The sequence below is a fragment of the Chamaea fasciata genome, unplaced genomic scaffold (genome assembly GCF_029207755.1).
Source record: "Chamaea fasciata isolate MVZ Bird 193981 ecotype frontalis unplaced genomic scaffold, bChaFas1.0.hap1 SCAF_13, whole genome shotgun sequence".
Taxonomy (NCBI): domain Eukaryota; kingdom Metazoa; phylum Chordata; class Aves; order Passeriformes; family Sylviidae; genus Chamaea; species Chamaea fasciata.
Genome location: NW_027094098.1, coordinates 5,474,208 through 5,491,914, shown reverse-complemented (window position 1 = coordinate 5,491,914; position 17,707 = coordinate 5,474,208). Strand labels below are relative to the sequence as shown.

The 17,707-nt window shown below is 42.2% G+C and overlaps 1 protein-coding gene and 1 non-coding gene across 3 annotated transcripts in view; both read left to right on the top strand.

Moving 5' to 3' along the window:
* The first annotated feature begins 1,372 nt into the window (after positions 1-1,372).
* Positions 1,373-17,707, top strand: part of IARS1 (isoleucyl-tRNA synthetase 1) — a 94,530-nt gene continuing 78,195 nt past the window's right edge. The window contains exons 1-7 of one of the 2 annotated variants that reach the window (XM_066195042.1): positions 1,373-1,436; positions 3,063-3,152; positions 5,401-5,520; positions 5,998-6,154; positions 6,617-6,736; positions 9,317-9,399; positions 16,798-16,915. In XM_066195042.1, coding sequence (XP_066051139.1) covers positions 5,402-5,520; positions 5,998-6,154; positions 6,617-6,736; positions 9,317-9,399; positions 16,798-16,915 — 597 coding nt within the window. In that variant the 5' untranslated portion in view covers positions 1,373-1,436; positions 3,063-3,152; position 5,401. Of the gene's footprint in view, positions 1,437-2,066; positions 2,087-3,062; positions 3,153-5,400; positions 5,521-5,997; positions 6,155-6,616; positions 6,737-9,316; positions 9,400-16,797; positions 16,916-17,707 lie in introns of those variants that run through there. The other variant, XM_066195043.1, reaches the window with a different exon arrangement.
* Positions 3,676-3,810, top strand: LOC136296626 (small nucleolar RNA SNORA84). Its single transcript, XR_010722973.1, has one exon. It is a non-coding gene; the product is annotated as a small nucleolar RNA SNORA84 (small nucleolar RNA).

The window sequence follows — 17,707 nt, the reverse complement described above, 5'->3', positions numbered from 1 at the left end:
GAATCCACGTCCAGAGTTGTCACAGGCTTTTTAATAGATGTATTAGGCAGCAGTGTGGCTTGAATAAACTTCGCCATTCCAAATTTCCCTTCTGGATACAGAACAACCCAGAACTGTTTGTATGGGGGACTCTGCCCTGGCAACCACATGCACTGAGTCTCTCCTGTCTGGCTGGTCAACCCAGCTTAGTCTGGCCCGAGTTCCCATTTTCTCTTCTGTTTCTCTGTGTTTGGTGCAGATTGAGTTGGCATTTCTTTTAGCTGTTCTAGAAGGACGTAGGAAATTTTGTGCAGAAAGGAGTCTTTGGGCAGGTGAGAATTCCATTTAATGTGCCTCCCTTCATACCTGGATTATCTCTAATCCATACACTGACACTGCCTTGCACAGACCAGCGAATTTATCCTGTACCCAGTCCCGCAAATCAAAATCTAAAGCTTTTATTGGAACCTTTATTGGCACCTACATCTCTATTAGTAAATAGGTTTTTAGAGTAATTTGAAATCATTACCTGGAGGCAGCTGAACTGTTTGTGCCATTATTGACCTGGCCTTCATTCCACGTGCTCTGTTCCGGTCAGGGTTCAGGTGTGCAGGCTGGGCAAAGCATCCATCTCCCTCACCTTCCTGGCTCACTTCTATTTTTCCCTGTCAAGAGCCTTTTCACGGCTGTTTTCAGCACTGGAAGAGTGGAAGAAATGTTTTTGAATGTATCACGAAATGTTTTGTAATTTCTCAGTGGTTGCCACACAGCAGTATTTTTTCAAACCCTTAGGTTTCCTTTGAGATGGGGGAACCCGTCTACAAATTGGTGGGGGTTTTGTTTGTTTGTTTGTTTGTTTGGGTTTTTTTTGGTTTTTTTTGGTTTTTTTTTAACCAGCGGAGGAGGGATTCATGTTGTAGCTACAGCTTTAAGAATAAGTATCTTGAGAGATTTAAGAGTATCCCTTTAATGGAGGTAAGGTCGAGCTCCCGAGAAGAGTTTGGTAGAGGTATCCAGTTACTGGGAGAAGCCCAGTGTCCTGGTCTCGCTGGGTTAGAGCCGGATGGGGTTATCCAGGACACCCAGCAGAGCTCCTGCCCGGGTTTGGGCTCAGGGTCCGCGGTTGAAGCCCGTCCCGGGCCCATGGACGGGGCTCATTTCTCCGCCGTGCCCTCAGGAGTTTCCCCCGTGGCCGTGAGGTGACCGCCCGCGCCCCTCATGGGCCTTCCCCACGCCCCGCCCCTGCCCCGCTCAATTACGGGCCGCAGGGCGGGCGCGCGGGAACTTTCCCGAGCTGCTTCGCGCCGCCGTTACGCAGGTGAGCTTCTGTCCAATGGGCGACCGCCTTACAGAGTTCCTTTGTGCCGCCGCAAAGAGCCGCGCGCTGATTGGCCGTGGCGCCGCCGGCGTTTCCGGCCATGCTGCGCCGGGCGCGATTGCATCATGGCGGGACGGAGGTGAGCGTCGGGGGACTCGGCCTGGGCCGGACCCTCGGCCCCTCACGGCCCTGCCGGCCGGGCTCAGCTCATGCGGACGGCGGGCGGTTCCGAGACGTGAGGGTGGGGCCGCTCCAGCGGCGTGTCGGGGCGCTTGGCGGGGGAGCCGGTGCTGGGCGGTACCTTTAGGGTGTCCCGGGAAAGCGGCGGCTTCTGGCCCGTCAGGTGCCCGTGCTGTCATCGCTAGCAGCTTCCCTAGCAGCGGCGTTTGGCGTTGCCAGCTCGTGTTTTGTGCGTACAACCTCACGTTCATGTGTGTGTTTTACTCCCTTGAGGCTGTACAGATTCTTTCCTTTTTCGGCAATTTAGGGGTTACTGTAGCAGGTACTTAATAAAGGTTAGCGAGATGCAGGGCGTCATACTTAGTAAGTCTTGATTTCGTTAGTTGTACAAAGAACTTAAGATCCCTTACAATGTCGTCACCATTCCCTTCAGCATACTTGTAATTGGGGGGGGGGGGGGGGGGTTGATGGATGCACCCTTTTTATTGCTGCAGCTGCGGTGTCTTTGGTACCTCCAGCAGACGTGTGCTTCCACACCCCGGGAGCCTTTTGGAAACTGCAGGAAGCATTTTTATTCGGTTTAGTGGTGACATGCTTAGCAGCTGTCAGGTAATAGTTCAGTTATCACATAAAAGTAGTGTTCAGTAACTCAGCTGACACTGGTTTCTGAGTTTTTATTAAAAAGACATAGTTCAAAGTTACTTCAAGAGAACTTAGATTTCTTTTTTTCACAGTGAAATCTTAGAGTTTTAATCAAGGTAGTATGATGACAACAAAAGTTTCTTAAGCCATCACAAGATATACAGTGTAAAACTGGGCTCTTGCACAGCGTTAAGTTTTTCTATTTAAAGACAACATTAATTGATGAGTGTGCTTGCTGCTTTAGCAATGTTTTAATTGACTTTTCAGTATTAAAGGAAAAGCTTGCAGGGGGACAGCTGGGCTAATGATGCAGTTTTATTCCCTGTATAAGATACTAGCAGAAGATTTTTAGAAGCAATGCTTGTTCTGTAGTTCAGCATCCTGTTCCCATCCGTCCATCCTTGTTTTACTCTTGGTCGTTTCCATCCCTTCTAGAAGTGGAGAATTTTGATTATCAGGTGAACAGTTTAGACTGATGTTACCCGAGAACAGTACCTAAAAAGGCAGAAATGGGGTGCCAGGTGTGTATGGAAAACAGAGCACTGTTTAACTTTGGAGAAGGCAGCTGAGGGTGGAGAAAGAAGGGTCCTTGTCTTTGCAGGAAGCTTTGGTCTATTTTACAGAATAGTTTGTGGGAGAAGGTGACTGGAACAAGAGACTGATCATAAACTGCTGGAAATCAGAAACCTTTTGAACCTTTAGTTCATCCTGTGTCTTTACACTTAGATTTTGTCAGTCAACAAAATATCTTGAAATCCACTTTGTTTTAATCATGTATTTGATGTATGGAAAGTACAACGATATTGCTCAAATATGGGTTCACTTCATTCATAGTGGTGTTTTAAATGAATTTTTATTGATTAAAAAACCGAATATTTGAAAAAGCACACATGAACTTGTGAAATTAAAACATTATGGTTTTAATGCATTTTTTTTCTTGTAGATAAGAAGCCCAGCTTCAGTCTCAGACTGCTGTAGAAGTGTCTCCAAACTTTGACACCTTTGCTAGTGAATGTTGTTATCCTCTAGAAAAGTGAGTGTACTTAAAAAAAAACTTGCTTAATGGTGCATTGTCTTTAACAGTTCTTGTCAGCAGAAAGTGAATAGAGAACTCTCCTTGTGTTTACTGATCTCTGTAAATGTGAAGTGTTGTCTGAAAGTATGGTTTTATTAGATGTGTTTGTATAATTTCTGTAGTATGGTTTGTGGTGTTTTTGCTCAGTCTGTGTTCAAAGTAATGAAGTTGTCCTTAATTATTTTGTGATTTAAAACACCTAGACTGCTTACAATGAGCTTTTTTCTGTGCTGTAGAGATATTCATACCTCTGTCTACAAAATGATTGTTAGACATTGGCTTTTTTCCTCAGCTGAGGTTGAGCCATGGTGAGATTTTCAATGTGCTTTTGCCTTTTAAGTCAGACTGTTTAAAATTCTGGTTGTAACTTGGAAAAAATAACCGGTAGTGATGGTTGCATATTAATTCCCAAGAGTCTTTTTTTCCCCCTGCTTCTGATGCAATAAAGCTCTGATATTGCTGAGAGAGTGGGTGGATTTGTGCCCTGTGGTTACTGGACTCTGCTGTGCCTGTGCAGTGCTTCAGTTGGAGGATGGGCCCACAGTGACTCTGTGATTTACGCAGGGAGGCTGTGAGATCCGTGAGCAGCCTCCACAGCCCGGTCACAGGCACACCCCAAAGCCCAGCCTGTGTCTGCTCTGTGCAGTTACACACAGCTGGCCTCTCTCCAAACCCTCTGCACTTACCACTGATTTGGGAGAGCTGAGTAGAACATGCAGATCCTTAAACCTCAGGTCATCTTGTGGGAGATAAAAGCTTTAAGGCTGAATTCTTTTATCATTTCCTTTGTCTCTGTGATCAAATCACTGAGAAGCCACATGGCCTAATCAATGCTTCTAGGCAGAACGGTGAAAACTCTCCTACAAGTTGTGTGTAGAGTAACTCATTGTGGTCAGGCTGGTTATTACCTTTCTAAAATACATCCAGGCCATGTCCATGTGTTCCTTGTCAGTCCCTGATTTCCCCTCCAGATGCTGTGTTGCCTGTGCATCAGGCTGTGGAATTCTCAGTTATAATAATGTGATCATGATAAAGGATAATTTGGGTTTATTGGTGGAGAGAATGATTTGTCATGAATACAGAAGTGGTGGAATTGGTGTGTAGCACATTTTTTTCATGGGGGTTCAAGCCTTTAGCTGACAATTTTTGTGGTGTTCTGGGTTCTGTTTTGGAATGTTTTGGAGCTTCAGCTGTAACTGGAAGAATTGTCTTCGTGCATTTGCCTTTGTTGCTGCTTTAGGGTTAGTAGTTACAAACCTGAGTAAATCACAAGACTCGAGCCTTATGCCATTAGTTGTAATTCTGTAAGGCTGATTGAAGCTCAAGGCTGTAGTAGTTACGTATGGTGTAAGTGTGCTCAGGAGCAGAGGCGCTAAAGTGAGAGATGGAAGAACCCTTTTATTTTGTAGCATCATCTACTACAACCTTCATAACCAATTTTCTCCTGTGAGGGAGCTGCTGTCTTAAAACACCCTTATTCCCCAGTGCTTTGTTTAGTTCTTGCCATGGCATTTTATTGAAATATGACCCCTTTCTATCTCATAGTAGGTCTGGAACCAGGCAACTGTTGTGTGTTCCTAATTATGTTGAGAATTCCTCTTCCTTATGTTGCTTGTACAGCATGGAAGTGGCCTGTTGGGGCTTCGTTTTACTGTACTTTTAAAACTCGTGTTCACCTTTGCAGAGTTTTTCAACTTGCTCTCTGCAGTCTGGCTGCTTTTAGGGGCATCTGAGATTGCTGGCACAGCCTGATGGAAAATGCTCTTTTAAACATCTAAACAGTGTGAATAAATGTACAGCGAAAAAGAGCCCCTTCTTCAGTAATTTAAAGTGAAACTTTCTGATACAAACTGGTTCTGAAGGGTCAGTTTGAACCTGAAAGCTTTTCCTGAAGAAAAAACCCCAAACCTGTAACCAAAAAATAATTTATCCTTTGACTGTTTACTCTGGGAAACAGAAATAAAAACATGATAAAAAGGGAACAATCATAGTTGAATGAATGTAGAATCCTTTTCCTGTTCCAAAACTTTGGTGCCAGTCAGTAAAAATTAGACTTTACTTAGAATGGAGTGCTGCAATAAATCAGGGGAAACTGAGCTTTGGATTGGTGATATGGATTTGAAAGATATAAGGTGTATTTGTGGAGTTACTTTTTCTCACTTCTGTTCAATATGTATCTTTCTCTTCTTAATCCTTGTTGGGAAAGAATGGTTCAACAAGTTCCAGAAAACATAAATTTTCCAAATGAGGAAGAGAAGATATTGACACTCTGGAAAAATCTTAATTGTTTCAAGGAATGCCTGAAGCAATCAAAGAACAGACCTAGGTAAGAATATGTTAAAAGCAACTGTTTGCGGCAGTGCAGGGTTGGCTTGGCTGTAATTACTCTTTGTTTTTCCTTGGTTCTGTAAACAGCAGCTGCTCCCTTTTCCAACAGCAAGCCTGGCTCATGCTGCTGTCCCTTTATATTTCACTTTGTGAAGAATCAGCAGTATTCAAAGAGTTGTAATAGACCTGTAATTTCCTACCTGGTGGGTTTGTAAGAGAAATGGGGAGGGAAGCAAAGAACTCTTCCTGTTGTGGAGTACTGTGCTGGGGTGTTTGTTCCATGGGAATCCTGGTAGAACTGGCAGTGGTAGGAGCTGAACAATTGGAATGTTCCCTCCAGTCCCACTGCCAGCGTGGCAGCTGTGCTGACTGATGATGGCAGAGGAAGGAATGGCTATTTTCCTAAGGAAACACAAGTAGTATAAGCACAGAGTCATCCTGTTTTTGCTTTAATGAGGAATGTTTTGTGTTGTAGGTATAACTTCTACGATGGTCCCCCGTTTGCCACGGGGCTCCCCCACTATGGCCACATTCTTGCAGGAACCATCAAAGACATCGTGACCAGGTTTGCTCATCAGAGTGGTTTTCATGTCGACAGAAGGTTTGGCTGGGATTGCCATGGCTTACCTGTGGTATGTGTCACGAATTTACCTGCAGATACTTCCGTTGGTTCCTCTTTCCCTGTTCCCTGCTTTTCACTCATGTTTCTGTTGCTCTTATACTTGACATTGTTGCTCAAAGAAAAGTGGAATTTCCTTGTCCAGTGTGTTTCTCTGAATTTTGTGTGTGGTGAGTTCAGGAGCTTCCTACTGGTCACCTGCATTCTCTTCATTGCTGTGAACCTGTATTTATTTGGTACATTTTTCAGAAACTGTTTTTTTGTACATTTTTTTTAAAGATACTGAAGAAACAGTCATGCCAGGATGAGCCTGTGAAATCCCTGCCTAGTTCAGGTGCAGCTCTCATGAAATCTCAAAAGATTAAAGGAGCCCCCTGAGCCTCATTAGAATGTACGGAACACATAAACTATCCAGGGAAATCCCAAAAGCTTTTGATAACAGGATATTTTGTTTGGTTGTTTTCTGTGCTTCCAGGAATATGAGATTGACAAGACTTTAGGCATTAAAGGGCCAGAGGATGTGGCCAAGATGGGGATTGAAGCTTACAACAAAGAGTGCAGAGGGATTGTGATGAGATATGCCAAGGAGTGGGAGGTGAGTGAAGCTCAGTCTGTGTTCTGCTGAGCGTTTCCAAGTGTGTTTGTGCAGAAGTGTTTCAAGTGGGGTGAACTTTATCCCTTTGTCTGATTGTGTGCATAAATCTCATGTCTTGAAGCTCCTGTGTTCCTGAGAGGGGAACAAAAAGTGCACCATTGTGGCTCAGCACAGAGACTGCTGTGCTGTCAAGAGGAGGTTACTTGCAGGTTACCTGGAGCTCAAAGTGTCTAATGAGATGTACTAGACAAATAATAGATATGTTGAGCATTGTCTCTTTCTTGTATAGAAAATTGAAAGATCTATCTTTGGTTTTCAAATAGAGCCATTAAAAAAAATTAACCTCACTGCTTTTCTGCTCCTCCTTCCCCACTGTCTTTTCATTGCCAGAGTGCAGGGCAGCAGCTTGTATTTTTGGAAGAACAGAAATTCTCACATCTGGTTTTGTCACAAGAGGTGTGGGTAAACCCTCAATGTTCCCAGAGAATATTGGTGTCAGCTTTGCATCCCGGGAATACAGGGAGAGTGTTGGTGTGTGCAGGTTTGAAGAATGGTTGTTCTCTAAAATGATTTCCAATAAAGCTTTATCTTAACCATCTTTTTTTTTTTTTTTTTCCTAAGCAGAACAGTCTTAATTATTTTAATTTTTCCTCTTGCAAAAGTTGTTTCTCTTCATCACACTCCTCTGCATGTTTGTAGTCCTGCTGTATTTCTTTTCATGGAAATAGCAGTTTCTTACTTGAGTGTTATTTGCCTCTTGCCCTTTGGGAGCATTTTGAAGTTGTGGCCAATGTCTGAAGAAACCAGAGCTGCCTTGGGTAGAGTAACTGTGGCCTAAACCTCAGTGAGTGACTGGATAAAAAGCAGACAGTTTGTTTTTTTCGAATTACACTCTGAAATGTTGTATTTCAAACTTATTATCGGTAATTCTTTGTTGCTTTTAGAAATAAAAATAGCAAGATTTATTCTGGTTTGTTGTGGTGGTTTAACCCCATCTGGCAGCCAAGTGCCAGTGAGTGGAGATACGAACAGTTTAATTGAAACGAAATAAAATATTAAAATGATGTTAATGATAATAATAATAGTAAAAGAGGAGAGAGAGGGAGGAATAAAAGCCAGAAAAACCAAGTGATGCCCAGCCTGTCTGTGTCCAGTGATTCACAGCTCCTGGTCATGTCCGCCCAGTTTCTCTGCTGGGCATTATTCCCATCCTAAATCCAGAACACAGCCCTTTAACAGCAACAAAGAAGAAAATTAACCCTATCCCAGCCAGACCTGTAACATTTGTGGTTCATTTTCCATACCTTTTAACTTGCTGTGCTTCAGCAACTGCTGTTTTTGCAGTGCTGATTAGTCCAAGCACTTGATCTTTTGGGTGGTGAAGGGATTTTGTATTTTGTTTTGTTCATAAACTTGTGCATGTATGTGTGTATTTTAGATAACAAAAATACTGAAATTTGTTTAAATATCTTTTGAATTGTAATAAACTCAAGTATTTTGGAATAGTGCTAGGAGAGGAGTTACCAACATTCCTGTTAGAGTATTTATTTTCTGCCTGGAGTGGTTAGCAAATATTTGAGCCTTATGAAAAAAAGAGAAAAGGTTCTTTGGCTGTGAGAGATTTTAAAATGCTGAGACCAAGCAGAATGCTCCAACTTTGTGGATCCTTGTGCTGATCAGTCCTAGGCTATGGATCTTGCTAGTGGAATGTCAGAGTGGCTTAAAGGTCAGCATGGAAACTGATCCATGTCAGGAGCTCAGGTGTTGTATGAAAATGCAGAGATGAGAGAGAGAATGATTGTGTTTTGTGTTTGCTGGTTTGACAGTCAGTGTGAGCTGTGTGTAACAGCTTCAGGACAGGTGTCCCTGACTTGGCTGTCTACAGAGCTGGGGTTTGGATGGCTGTGAAATCCCACTTGTCCCAGTGAATCCCACAGCTGGCTCATTCCTCATTCGTGTCTGGCTGTGACCATGATCTGTCCTGAGACAGGAGCTGGCACCTGTCACTGCTGTGGCTTTGGCAGCCCTCTCATGCCTCTGGGAAGTTAGAGAAAGCCCTTGGCCCCGGAATAGTTTGATAACTTGTCACGTATCAATTTCTTTCAGCGTTTCTTTGTCTTCAAGTTACATAATGTTTTCATGTAGCTGAAAGCTGATAGACTAAGTCTTCTGGGTTTTCACTGTCTCTGCAACAAGTAGTCTTAAAAATAGAAGTGAGACCACTGTAATGAAAAGCAATTTCCAGGCATTAGAACCTTGGCTGATCCTTGAGTGATCCACCATTGCTATTTGATGAATCATCCAAGTGATTCCCCATTTTTGCTGTGTTGAACACATTTGCCTGTTGTGTGACCTTGGTTCTAAATAACCATGCTTATGTTTCCATTCCTTCCTTACCTATTTGAAAACACTGTTTGGAACTATTATCAGGCTAAAATGCTTTATAGATGTATTTCATTGAGATGGGACAAACACTGTACTTAAAAACCCAGCTGATTTTTATTTTACAGAATAAATACTGGTAAAGTACCGTGATGATGCATTGTTAAGATGCCTTTCAATCTCTGTGTTTGTTAACAGTTCAGTGTTACCAGATTGGGACGCTGGATTGACTTCGAAAACGACTACAAAACTCTTTACCCCGAGTTCATGGAGTCTGTGTGGTAAGTGAACCTGCATTGCTTTATGGATCTGAAATGGGAAAAAGGCTTCTCTCATTGCAAACGTGTTGGTCCATGTATCACGAGAACTGTTCTGAAAATGCCAAATGCAGATAAAACATCAGGCAGAGTAATTAAAGTGGTGTGAAATCCTTTGGTGTCCAAGTGACAGACTTGATTGTCCCATTTTTTCCTTCCCCAGGATAGTAGGGCTTTGCAAAATAAAGTGCGCCAACACTGCCTTTAGTGAACCCTGAAATCTTTACTGCTCCATGTCAACTTAAAAGCAGTTCTGAAGACCTATTAATATGTTCCTTGGCTGGTTTAGGTACTGACATTCTATCTCTGCATTCTTGATGTTTTTCACACTGTCAGCTGTAAATGGGCTAACTGTCCAAGCTCAATTTAGCTCCAAACCTCTTCTTCAAGCCTGAATTTAGAGGCTGTGAATCTTCTGTTATCTTTTTCTTGGCAGCACAGTTTGACAACTGTCTTGGACTCCTGGTGAAGACCTTAATGAAGTTTGGGTGTTTTGGCAATGTATTCAGGGTGCCTGTTGGGAGTTCAAAAGGCAAGACAGCCTTACAGGTTAATCAGATTGGTTTAACACAGTGAAGAAGTGGCAACTGTGAGTCCTTTGGGTGATAGAATGACAAGGTGAATTGCAGGGAGAGGTTTAGCAGAGTATATGCTGACAAAAAGCCATTGAAAAGCGAATTATGTGCCTAATAAAGTATTACTGAATATTCGGTAATATTAGCTTTACTAATCAGATTTAATTATCTAGTTAGTTTAATTGCGTAGTAATTGTAAAGTTATGATGGTGGATTCACAAGACCATTTGGATGTCCCTGAAGCCACTGCCGAGGGCTGAAGTGCCAGTGAGATTTCAGTGAGCTTTGGAAAGATGGTGGGAAGGCAGCAGATGTTTAACTCAGTCAGCTGAAGAAACCCTGCATAATTATAAAGCCAAAACTGACAAGAAACTTTAATTTTGTAAATTACAAAAATACTTGGTGGCACCACAAATCCTCTTTAACTGGCAGCTTAAAAACCAGGCCTGCCTTGATCTAGCTGCAGGGTCTCTCTCAGCATGCTGCCCAAGCCTTTTTTTGGTGGTTTGTTTCTCCCACCACGTTTTTAAAAGGCAGTTGCTGGTCTTTCACCTGTGTTAGAGAGATCACTTCCTCTAATGCTTCCTTTGATACAAACTAAATTATATTGATCTAAAAAGTCAGTGAGATTTCAGGAAGTACGTAGGCAGACAGCCTCTTAATTTTGTACTTTTTTTTTGCTTCCTGATACTGTTTAGTTTCTGTTAAATTATACACATTTTCTGTTTTTAAAAATTGGGGTTTTTTTGGAAGGTCTCCTAGGACTGTCTCAGGGCTGAAGGATCTAATACTTAGAGAGAGTCCTGTCACTGCAGTTATAGAGTGGTGCTTTTGGCAGGGCACAATTTCCTGAAAATTAAATAAATTGGATGGTTACCCAGGCAATCTTCAGACCCACAAAGTGTTACTGAAGTTACTTTTCATATCCATCAGGAGTGTTAATTTGAGCTGTAGGTTCTAGCGTGCTTCTTTCACAATTGATTCCATTTTTTCCAAGCTCCTTTTGAAATTCCTTTTAAAAATTTTAATATTTTGTGTCCAGCTATGTACGAAAGAGAAACTGCAGCTTAATTTCTGCACTGACTGCCCTGGAGATGGTATCGGCCTGTCCGGTGGTTTTACCTTGTTGTTGTTCTGTCTTGTGGGAATATAATGCTGATTTTAGGCCCAGGAAAGAAAAAAACTAAACAAAAAAAAACCAAAAAACCAACCTGGGTATGAAAATGGTAGTGGGCATGGCAGCTGTAGGTTTTGTGGTTAAAATATGGCAAGGAGTTTGTCTTTACTCATAATCAGCTAAACCAGTCTGGTCTGAGCTCTTTCTGCAGCTCTGGAGTGGCTCAACTGGAATTTCTTTGTGACGTGGTGGTGGCTGATTTGATCCAAATTACTTAGATTGGAAGTATTTAGGACTCAGACACCAAATACATCTGTTGTACAGTATCTCTACAAAACATTAATAATCTCAGAATGCTAGAGAATATTTCTTTTGTATATTTGTAATTGTTCTGGTGGGAATGACTACTTGATGCTATGTCATATGATGACTGACTAAACTGAATTTCCAGCTTGCTAAATTTTGACTTACAACAAAACATTCATTGGTAGAATTGTGGTATCCTGGCAGAATTTTCAGGGGATGATTGGAAGTTGGTGTCAGTAAGAGGTGATACTGCACTGGTTTTGCTTGTTAAGATCCAGTCAACTCTGCACATATTAAATAAATAGAAGTTTTAAGTTGTAATTCTGTACAGTTTGTCTTGCAGCCAGCTTGGATCTCAACTAAAAAGTGCCCTTCAGTGGAACGGTGCAGAGAATGATGGTTTTGAGCTGGCATGGCACAAACATGAAATATGTTCTTACCTTGTTTTGTGCAGTCACAAGACACATCCAGTGAAATGGAGAGGAGTTTGATGGGAGCTTAAATTTCTGAGGTGGCCTGAATGAAACCTTTGGGAGTTGGAATATCTATAAATTGTCTGTCTTCCCTGCTGAGTTGTTGCATGGGTGTGGGCTGGGTGTGAGTTTGCCCCTTGGGGGCAGCTCTCGCTGGGCTCAGGGGTGGGATGAGGGGGTGGCTCTGCTGTTCCCGGGGTGATGCCACCAGGGCTTGGCCTCTTCTCCTGCTCTGAGAGGTGGCTTGAGCAGATTGCTGTCACCATCTAGTGCCTGAATAAGCCACTGCGGGCTGAGCCTGCAGGAGACAGCCCTGAGCTCCCCTTGGTGACAGAGCTCTGGGAGGACGTGCCAGGGACAGCTGGCCTCACACCCGATGTGCCCCCAGACAGGCCCAGCAGTCAGCACTAAACCAGAATCATCTCTGAATAGAAATTCTCCTAATAGATTTTTAGAAATAGATCTCTCCTAATAGAAATCACTGTTGTATTCTGTGTATTCCATGACTAATGATTCTCTAGAGAGATACTGGTGATAAGAAATGTGGTTTGTCCATTTTTCTATGAGCTACCTGTATTTTTTCCCCTCATTCTTGTATTTCTTTTGTGCATTAAGTTCTCTAGTCCCCTCGTCGTTACCTTCTCACCATTCCAGTCCTTGTTGTATCTTCTCAGATTTTCTGGTATAGAGGTATTTTGCATTTCTGGCTTGATCCAGAATCTCTCAACAAACACAAAGGTTACGTCCTGGAGCAGGATGATCTCTGTGTGCCAGGGTTTTAAAGCTTTCAGTGGTAGCTGAACATAGAATTTGACAACTTCTGTAGTCTACAATTCCTAGGCCCTGGAACAAAGAAATACTTTTCCTGACTTCCTTAAGGAGCTGTCTTTCCATGATGCTGTTCTAAAGATAGGTCGTGTTTGTTACTGGAATTCATGTTCCAGTAACGGTTATGTTCATTTATGCTTTTCGGATTCACATCCAGTGTTTTTGAGTACTTTTTTCTGGGTGGTTCATGTCCCTAAGCATCTGTTTTTGATTGTTGCTTTCATTTTGATTTCCTTTTCTTTTTCAAGTATTGTCCATGAGTTGTAGGAAAACCTTTTCCTCAGAAGCTCTGCTTCCTATGGTGCTGTTAGGAGGCAGTGTTTGCTGAACTTTTAAATGACAGAGCTTCTTACAGAGCATGGTGTTTGTGCCTGGATTTGTTTGGTGGGTCTGCAGAGGCTGTAAAATTGTCCTTTTATCTTGATGTGAACTGATGTGAAGTCACACAGCAATAATTTTGTCCATTTTCCTAAAGTACCATGGATATGTTGAAATTCTAGACCTCTAGATCCTGTTGTCCTAATGCCCACAGATCTGTTTACAGTTCCTGTTGTTTTTTCTTTAAAGAGGAAAAAAAAGGGAGGAAGGCACTTTATATGTGTTTGAAAATAAATCTCATTCTTGGTTATGAGTTAGTTCTCTGGGTAGGTTGGAGTTCTCAAACCCTTAGAAAACCCTCAGATACTGATCATTGCAATCATAGCCCCTTGATCTCTCCAAGGAATGGCATTAAGAACTTGTGAAGCTCCAAGATCAAATCCTTCTCTTTGGTGTGAACTGGATGTGTTTGGGAAGCGCAGCTTTTGCGAAGTGAAAGATGCTGGATTCTGGGTGGGATGCCAGGGGTGTTTGAAGTGCTGCATTCACCGATTCAGTATCTTTTGGAAGCAAAGGCTCCCTTTGCAGGAGTTTGATAATATCCACGTGGTGTTTGTGTGCTGTGTTTGTGACTTGGATGAGCAAATGTTGCAAAAAGGTTCTGGGTTTTTGGGAGTTCTCTGGAGAGCAAGGCTTGGTTATTGACTGGGCTTGAACCTCATGAGGCTTCAGGAACAACAAACTCTTACCACTTTGAAAGTTAAACATTCCTTGCACGTTTAGGGGTCAGATTCACTCTTAACAAGAAGCTGAAATACGCATCTTGAATTTTACTGTTTCCCAAACTGCATTTTTCTTCAGTAAAGGTCTGAGTGCTGCTCCCACAGCCAAGAGGATACAACTAAATTTATTTATGTTTGAGGAGAAATGTCGCAGAATTAGTGGAACAGGATTTAATTTCTCACTTCTGTGAATAAATGTTTTGTTTGTCACTAGAAAGGAGCTCTGTGGTTTCCTTAGATTATTCGTTTTTCAGAAAGCACTGCATTTTCAATTTTGGCTTAGAGACCTGGTGCCCCTTTCTTACAAAGTGTCAACATTTTTCAAACCTAAGGATCAAACCATGTTTTGTGAGGTTATTGTCTAAAATATTGTGATGACTTTAATTAAAACATGATCTTCACCTGTAGGTAACTCTTACTGTTAGAACCATCTCATCTTTGGCAGGTGCTGTGTTTCAGGTGGGCACTGCTGCAGGGAGCTCTTTGGGAATCATCTCTGCAGCTCTGGTGGTCACACACTAGCAGCTTTTTTTATTTAGGAAACTATTTTAGGTGCTTTATAAGATAACAAAGGAGGTTCTATAGTGGTAATGAGGGCTATGGCATCAAACAGCAGTCTTGACTCGATGATAATTCTGTTTATTCCACTGGAACGGCTGTGTGAAGGGACAGGTTGTGGCTGTGTGAGGAGACAGGTTGTGACAAAGTCCAAATGAGTGCTTGTTGTGTCCTGTGAGGAGCTCAGGGCAGGGATGTGCTCTGAAGCCCATGCTTGCTGTGCAGGGCACAGCTGAGCCCAGGGTGTGCAATGGGATGGGATTGCCACAGGAGGGAGATGCTGGCCTGCATTGGGAGCTTGGCAGCTCCACATAGTGCTCACCTTTCCTGAGAAGAGTTTACAGTTATATTTACAGCTGCATTAAATATTCAGTGTTTCTCTGAGTAGTTTTTGTGTGCTGGTACTAGGCAGTGTTCTATAGAAAGTAAACTGAAGCCTTTTTTCTATAGGTGTTTTAGTCGCTGTTTATGAAAGGCAAATAGAACACCTTCAGTAGGAATGCTGTCACTTGTCGCAGGCTGCATTAATTATGCTCTGAGGGGGTAAGCATACATTTAAAGTTATTTTAAGTCCCACAAAAACTTGTGCAGTTAGCCAGCTCAAATTTATATGCTGAAAGCTGGTGAAACTATATTCAGGGATCATTTTTATGAAAAACCGGTCTAGATGATAAACTTAAAATCTCCACTGTAAAATACCCACTCAGTGCTATGTTTCAGATTTGTTTTGGGGGTCAGGCAGCCACGTCTTCCCTGTGGGTGACATTTCTTGGTTGAACAGGGTTTCTTTGGGGTTGTGTGTAAGGTAAGGCACCTTTGTAGGATTGCACAGCTCTGAGAGACTCCTTGGTTTGGCTCCTCTGTGGCAGAACTTGATGCTTCTGAGGGTCTCAGAGGCTTTTTCCATCTCAGACTTTGGATTATATAATTTTTCTGATGTTAGTGACCACTCATAGGAGAGTTTTGGACTTTTACTAGAGGCCCATGGATGAATCTGAGTGGAATGCACATCTTTTCTGTGTGACATTGTGTATTTTCTCCAGCTGCCTCATCTACAGTGTAATTATTCTGATTAAGGCACCACAGGACTTCCATGTCAGCAAGCCAGGGCATGTCTTTTGATATGCTTATTTTGGGCCACAGATAAAATCAGTGCAATAATCTACTTGTGTTTTTTGTTGAAGATGATAGTTTCAAGCATGGAAGACAGGACACTGACTGAAATACAGGTCCAGATTCTCAAGCACAAAATGACAGCCTGCAGAAAAAAGTGCTGCTTGCCAGGATTGGGTTGGTTGCTTAGCAATGAGCTATTTATCTGCAAAGGGACCCAGAAAAGGATGGTTTAAAAACATAGTTTGAATAAAAGAGCTTTTAAAGTCAGCAGAGTTGAACAGTTTTTCTGTGAAATTCGAAATGACGAGGCTCTGCAGCAGCTCTGATTTGTGAGTTGAAGTTGGCAGGATTATTTGTTCAAGGCTTGCGTTCTCCTGCCTTACAGCCTGCAGGCTGTGCCACTGAGTGTGCAAGTCAGCGAGGCATGAGAAGCTGAGAAGTGTTGATGATCCTTGAGGAAACCCTGGAATATTCAGGGTTTGTCCATCACATGGACACCTTGAGTTGTTCTGTGAAGTGTTTCTCTTCCAGCTTCCATTCATCTTGAGCACTGACTCCATTTGTCACTTGTAATATTAAGTGCTGTCTTGATTATTTCCGGAAGACATAAGGATGCAGCTATGCTACAGGCTGTAGTGATGATTTCCTAGGCAGAGTTAGACCTTGGTGTGAGACTCTGATCTTGGAAAAGATGTGAGTTCAATGGAGAGCATTAAATTGTGGCACAATAAAACTGAGTTCATTATTTTTCATGGTTAACTGTGCCCTCCTGTGGAAAATGCTCTCAGATTATCAGGATTTACTTGGGGTTAGATGCGGGTGGCTCTCACCTGTATCTGTTTCTGCTGTAGCACTGGTTGCTACGGCAGAAGCTTAAGATCATGTGAGCAGTGAGCAGCCATGTCATTACAGCTCTTCTCTAAATAATGGCTGATTTCAGCCTTGTTAATTGTTCAGATTTCAGGTGATCTTTGTAGTCAGGAAATCTGAGAAGGTGTTTAGATGGAACACAAATCCATACTGCTGATTAATCTCTGTGCTATGCAGCCAGTGCATGGAATACCAAGCGGCTAGAACCAGCTAGAGCTAAAAATCTGGCAGAAATGCAATTGCAATCGATTATCCCTTTGCCTTTTGACTTGCAAATATTGTCTTTAGTTTATGGTGGATTTTTTTTTTTTTTAAAAAGGTGTCATTCTGAAAGAAACTCCAGCTAGAGCAGAAACCCCATTTTGCAGTTTATTTACTAAATGTGAAACACCAAATCATTGTTCCTTGTGTACTTCCAGGTGGGTTTTCAAGCAGCTCTATGACAAAGGACTGGTGTATAGAGGGGTTAAGGTCATGCCTTTTTCAACTGCATGCAACACCCCCCTGTCCAACTTTGAGTCCCATCAGAACTACAAGGTAAGTTGCAATCAAATTTCTCTGTTTTCTTCTGTTTGGGTTTGAAAAGCTTTAGTAGTTTTTGCTTGGTAGTATCTAAACGTGTAATGACACTCCAAATTGGTAGTAAAAATCTAGGTAAATGGGTTATTTTTGATCATATTTTCCTGTATTTGTTTGGATCACTTATCTTAGACTTCTTCCTTGGTTACTACTTACAGATGTTTGAAGTACATACTTCATTTTATTGTGGTAAATTCCTCCCTCTCTGGGCTCTGAAGGTTTTATTGCAGTGGTGGATTTTATTTAGAGTTTTCAGAGGAGAGCTGCAGTTGTCCCTGTCTGTGCACATCTGGAAAGAAGAGGATCTTTGTCCGGGTTTGAATCTTCTGTGAGGGGATTCATAAGGAATGTCAAAAACTCTGTAGCTGTAAGATAATGGTTCTTCTAAGAATCATTAATTCAGACTGGGAAACACCAGAAAATGTTTCACCTAATACAGTGCAGGGTTTACTGTGGTTTATAAAATGTTCCTTTAAAAATGAGTGATAAGATAAAGCAAGTGCAGCCTCTCACTTGCAACAAACTAATGTTCATGTATGTGAAAGCAGCACTTGTGTCCCAGTTTTCCAAATTCCACGCCAGTTTGTAGATAGAGGTTTTGTATCCTTTCCAAACCTGACCCGGGCCTCCATATCCTTATAACGTAAATCTTTCACTTGCATTGTTAGGGCAGAGAGCTAGCACAGATTGTACATCTGGTGTCTACAACTTGCCTAAAAAAGGCCAGTTTTCTGGCCAAAAACTGTTTTT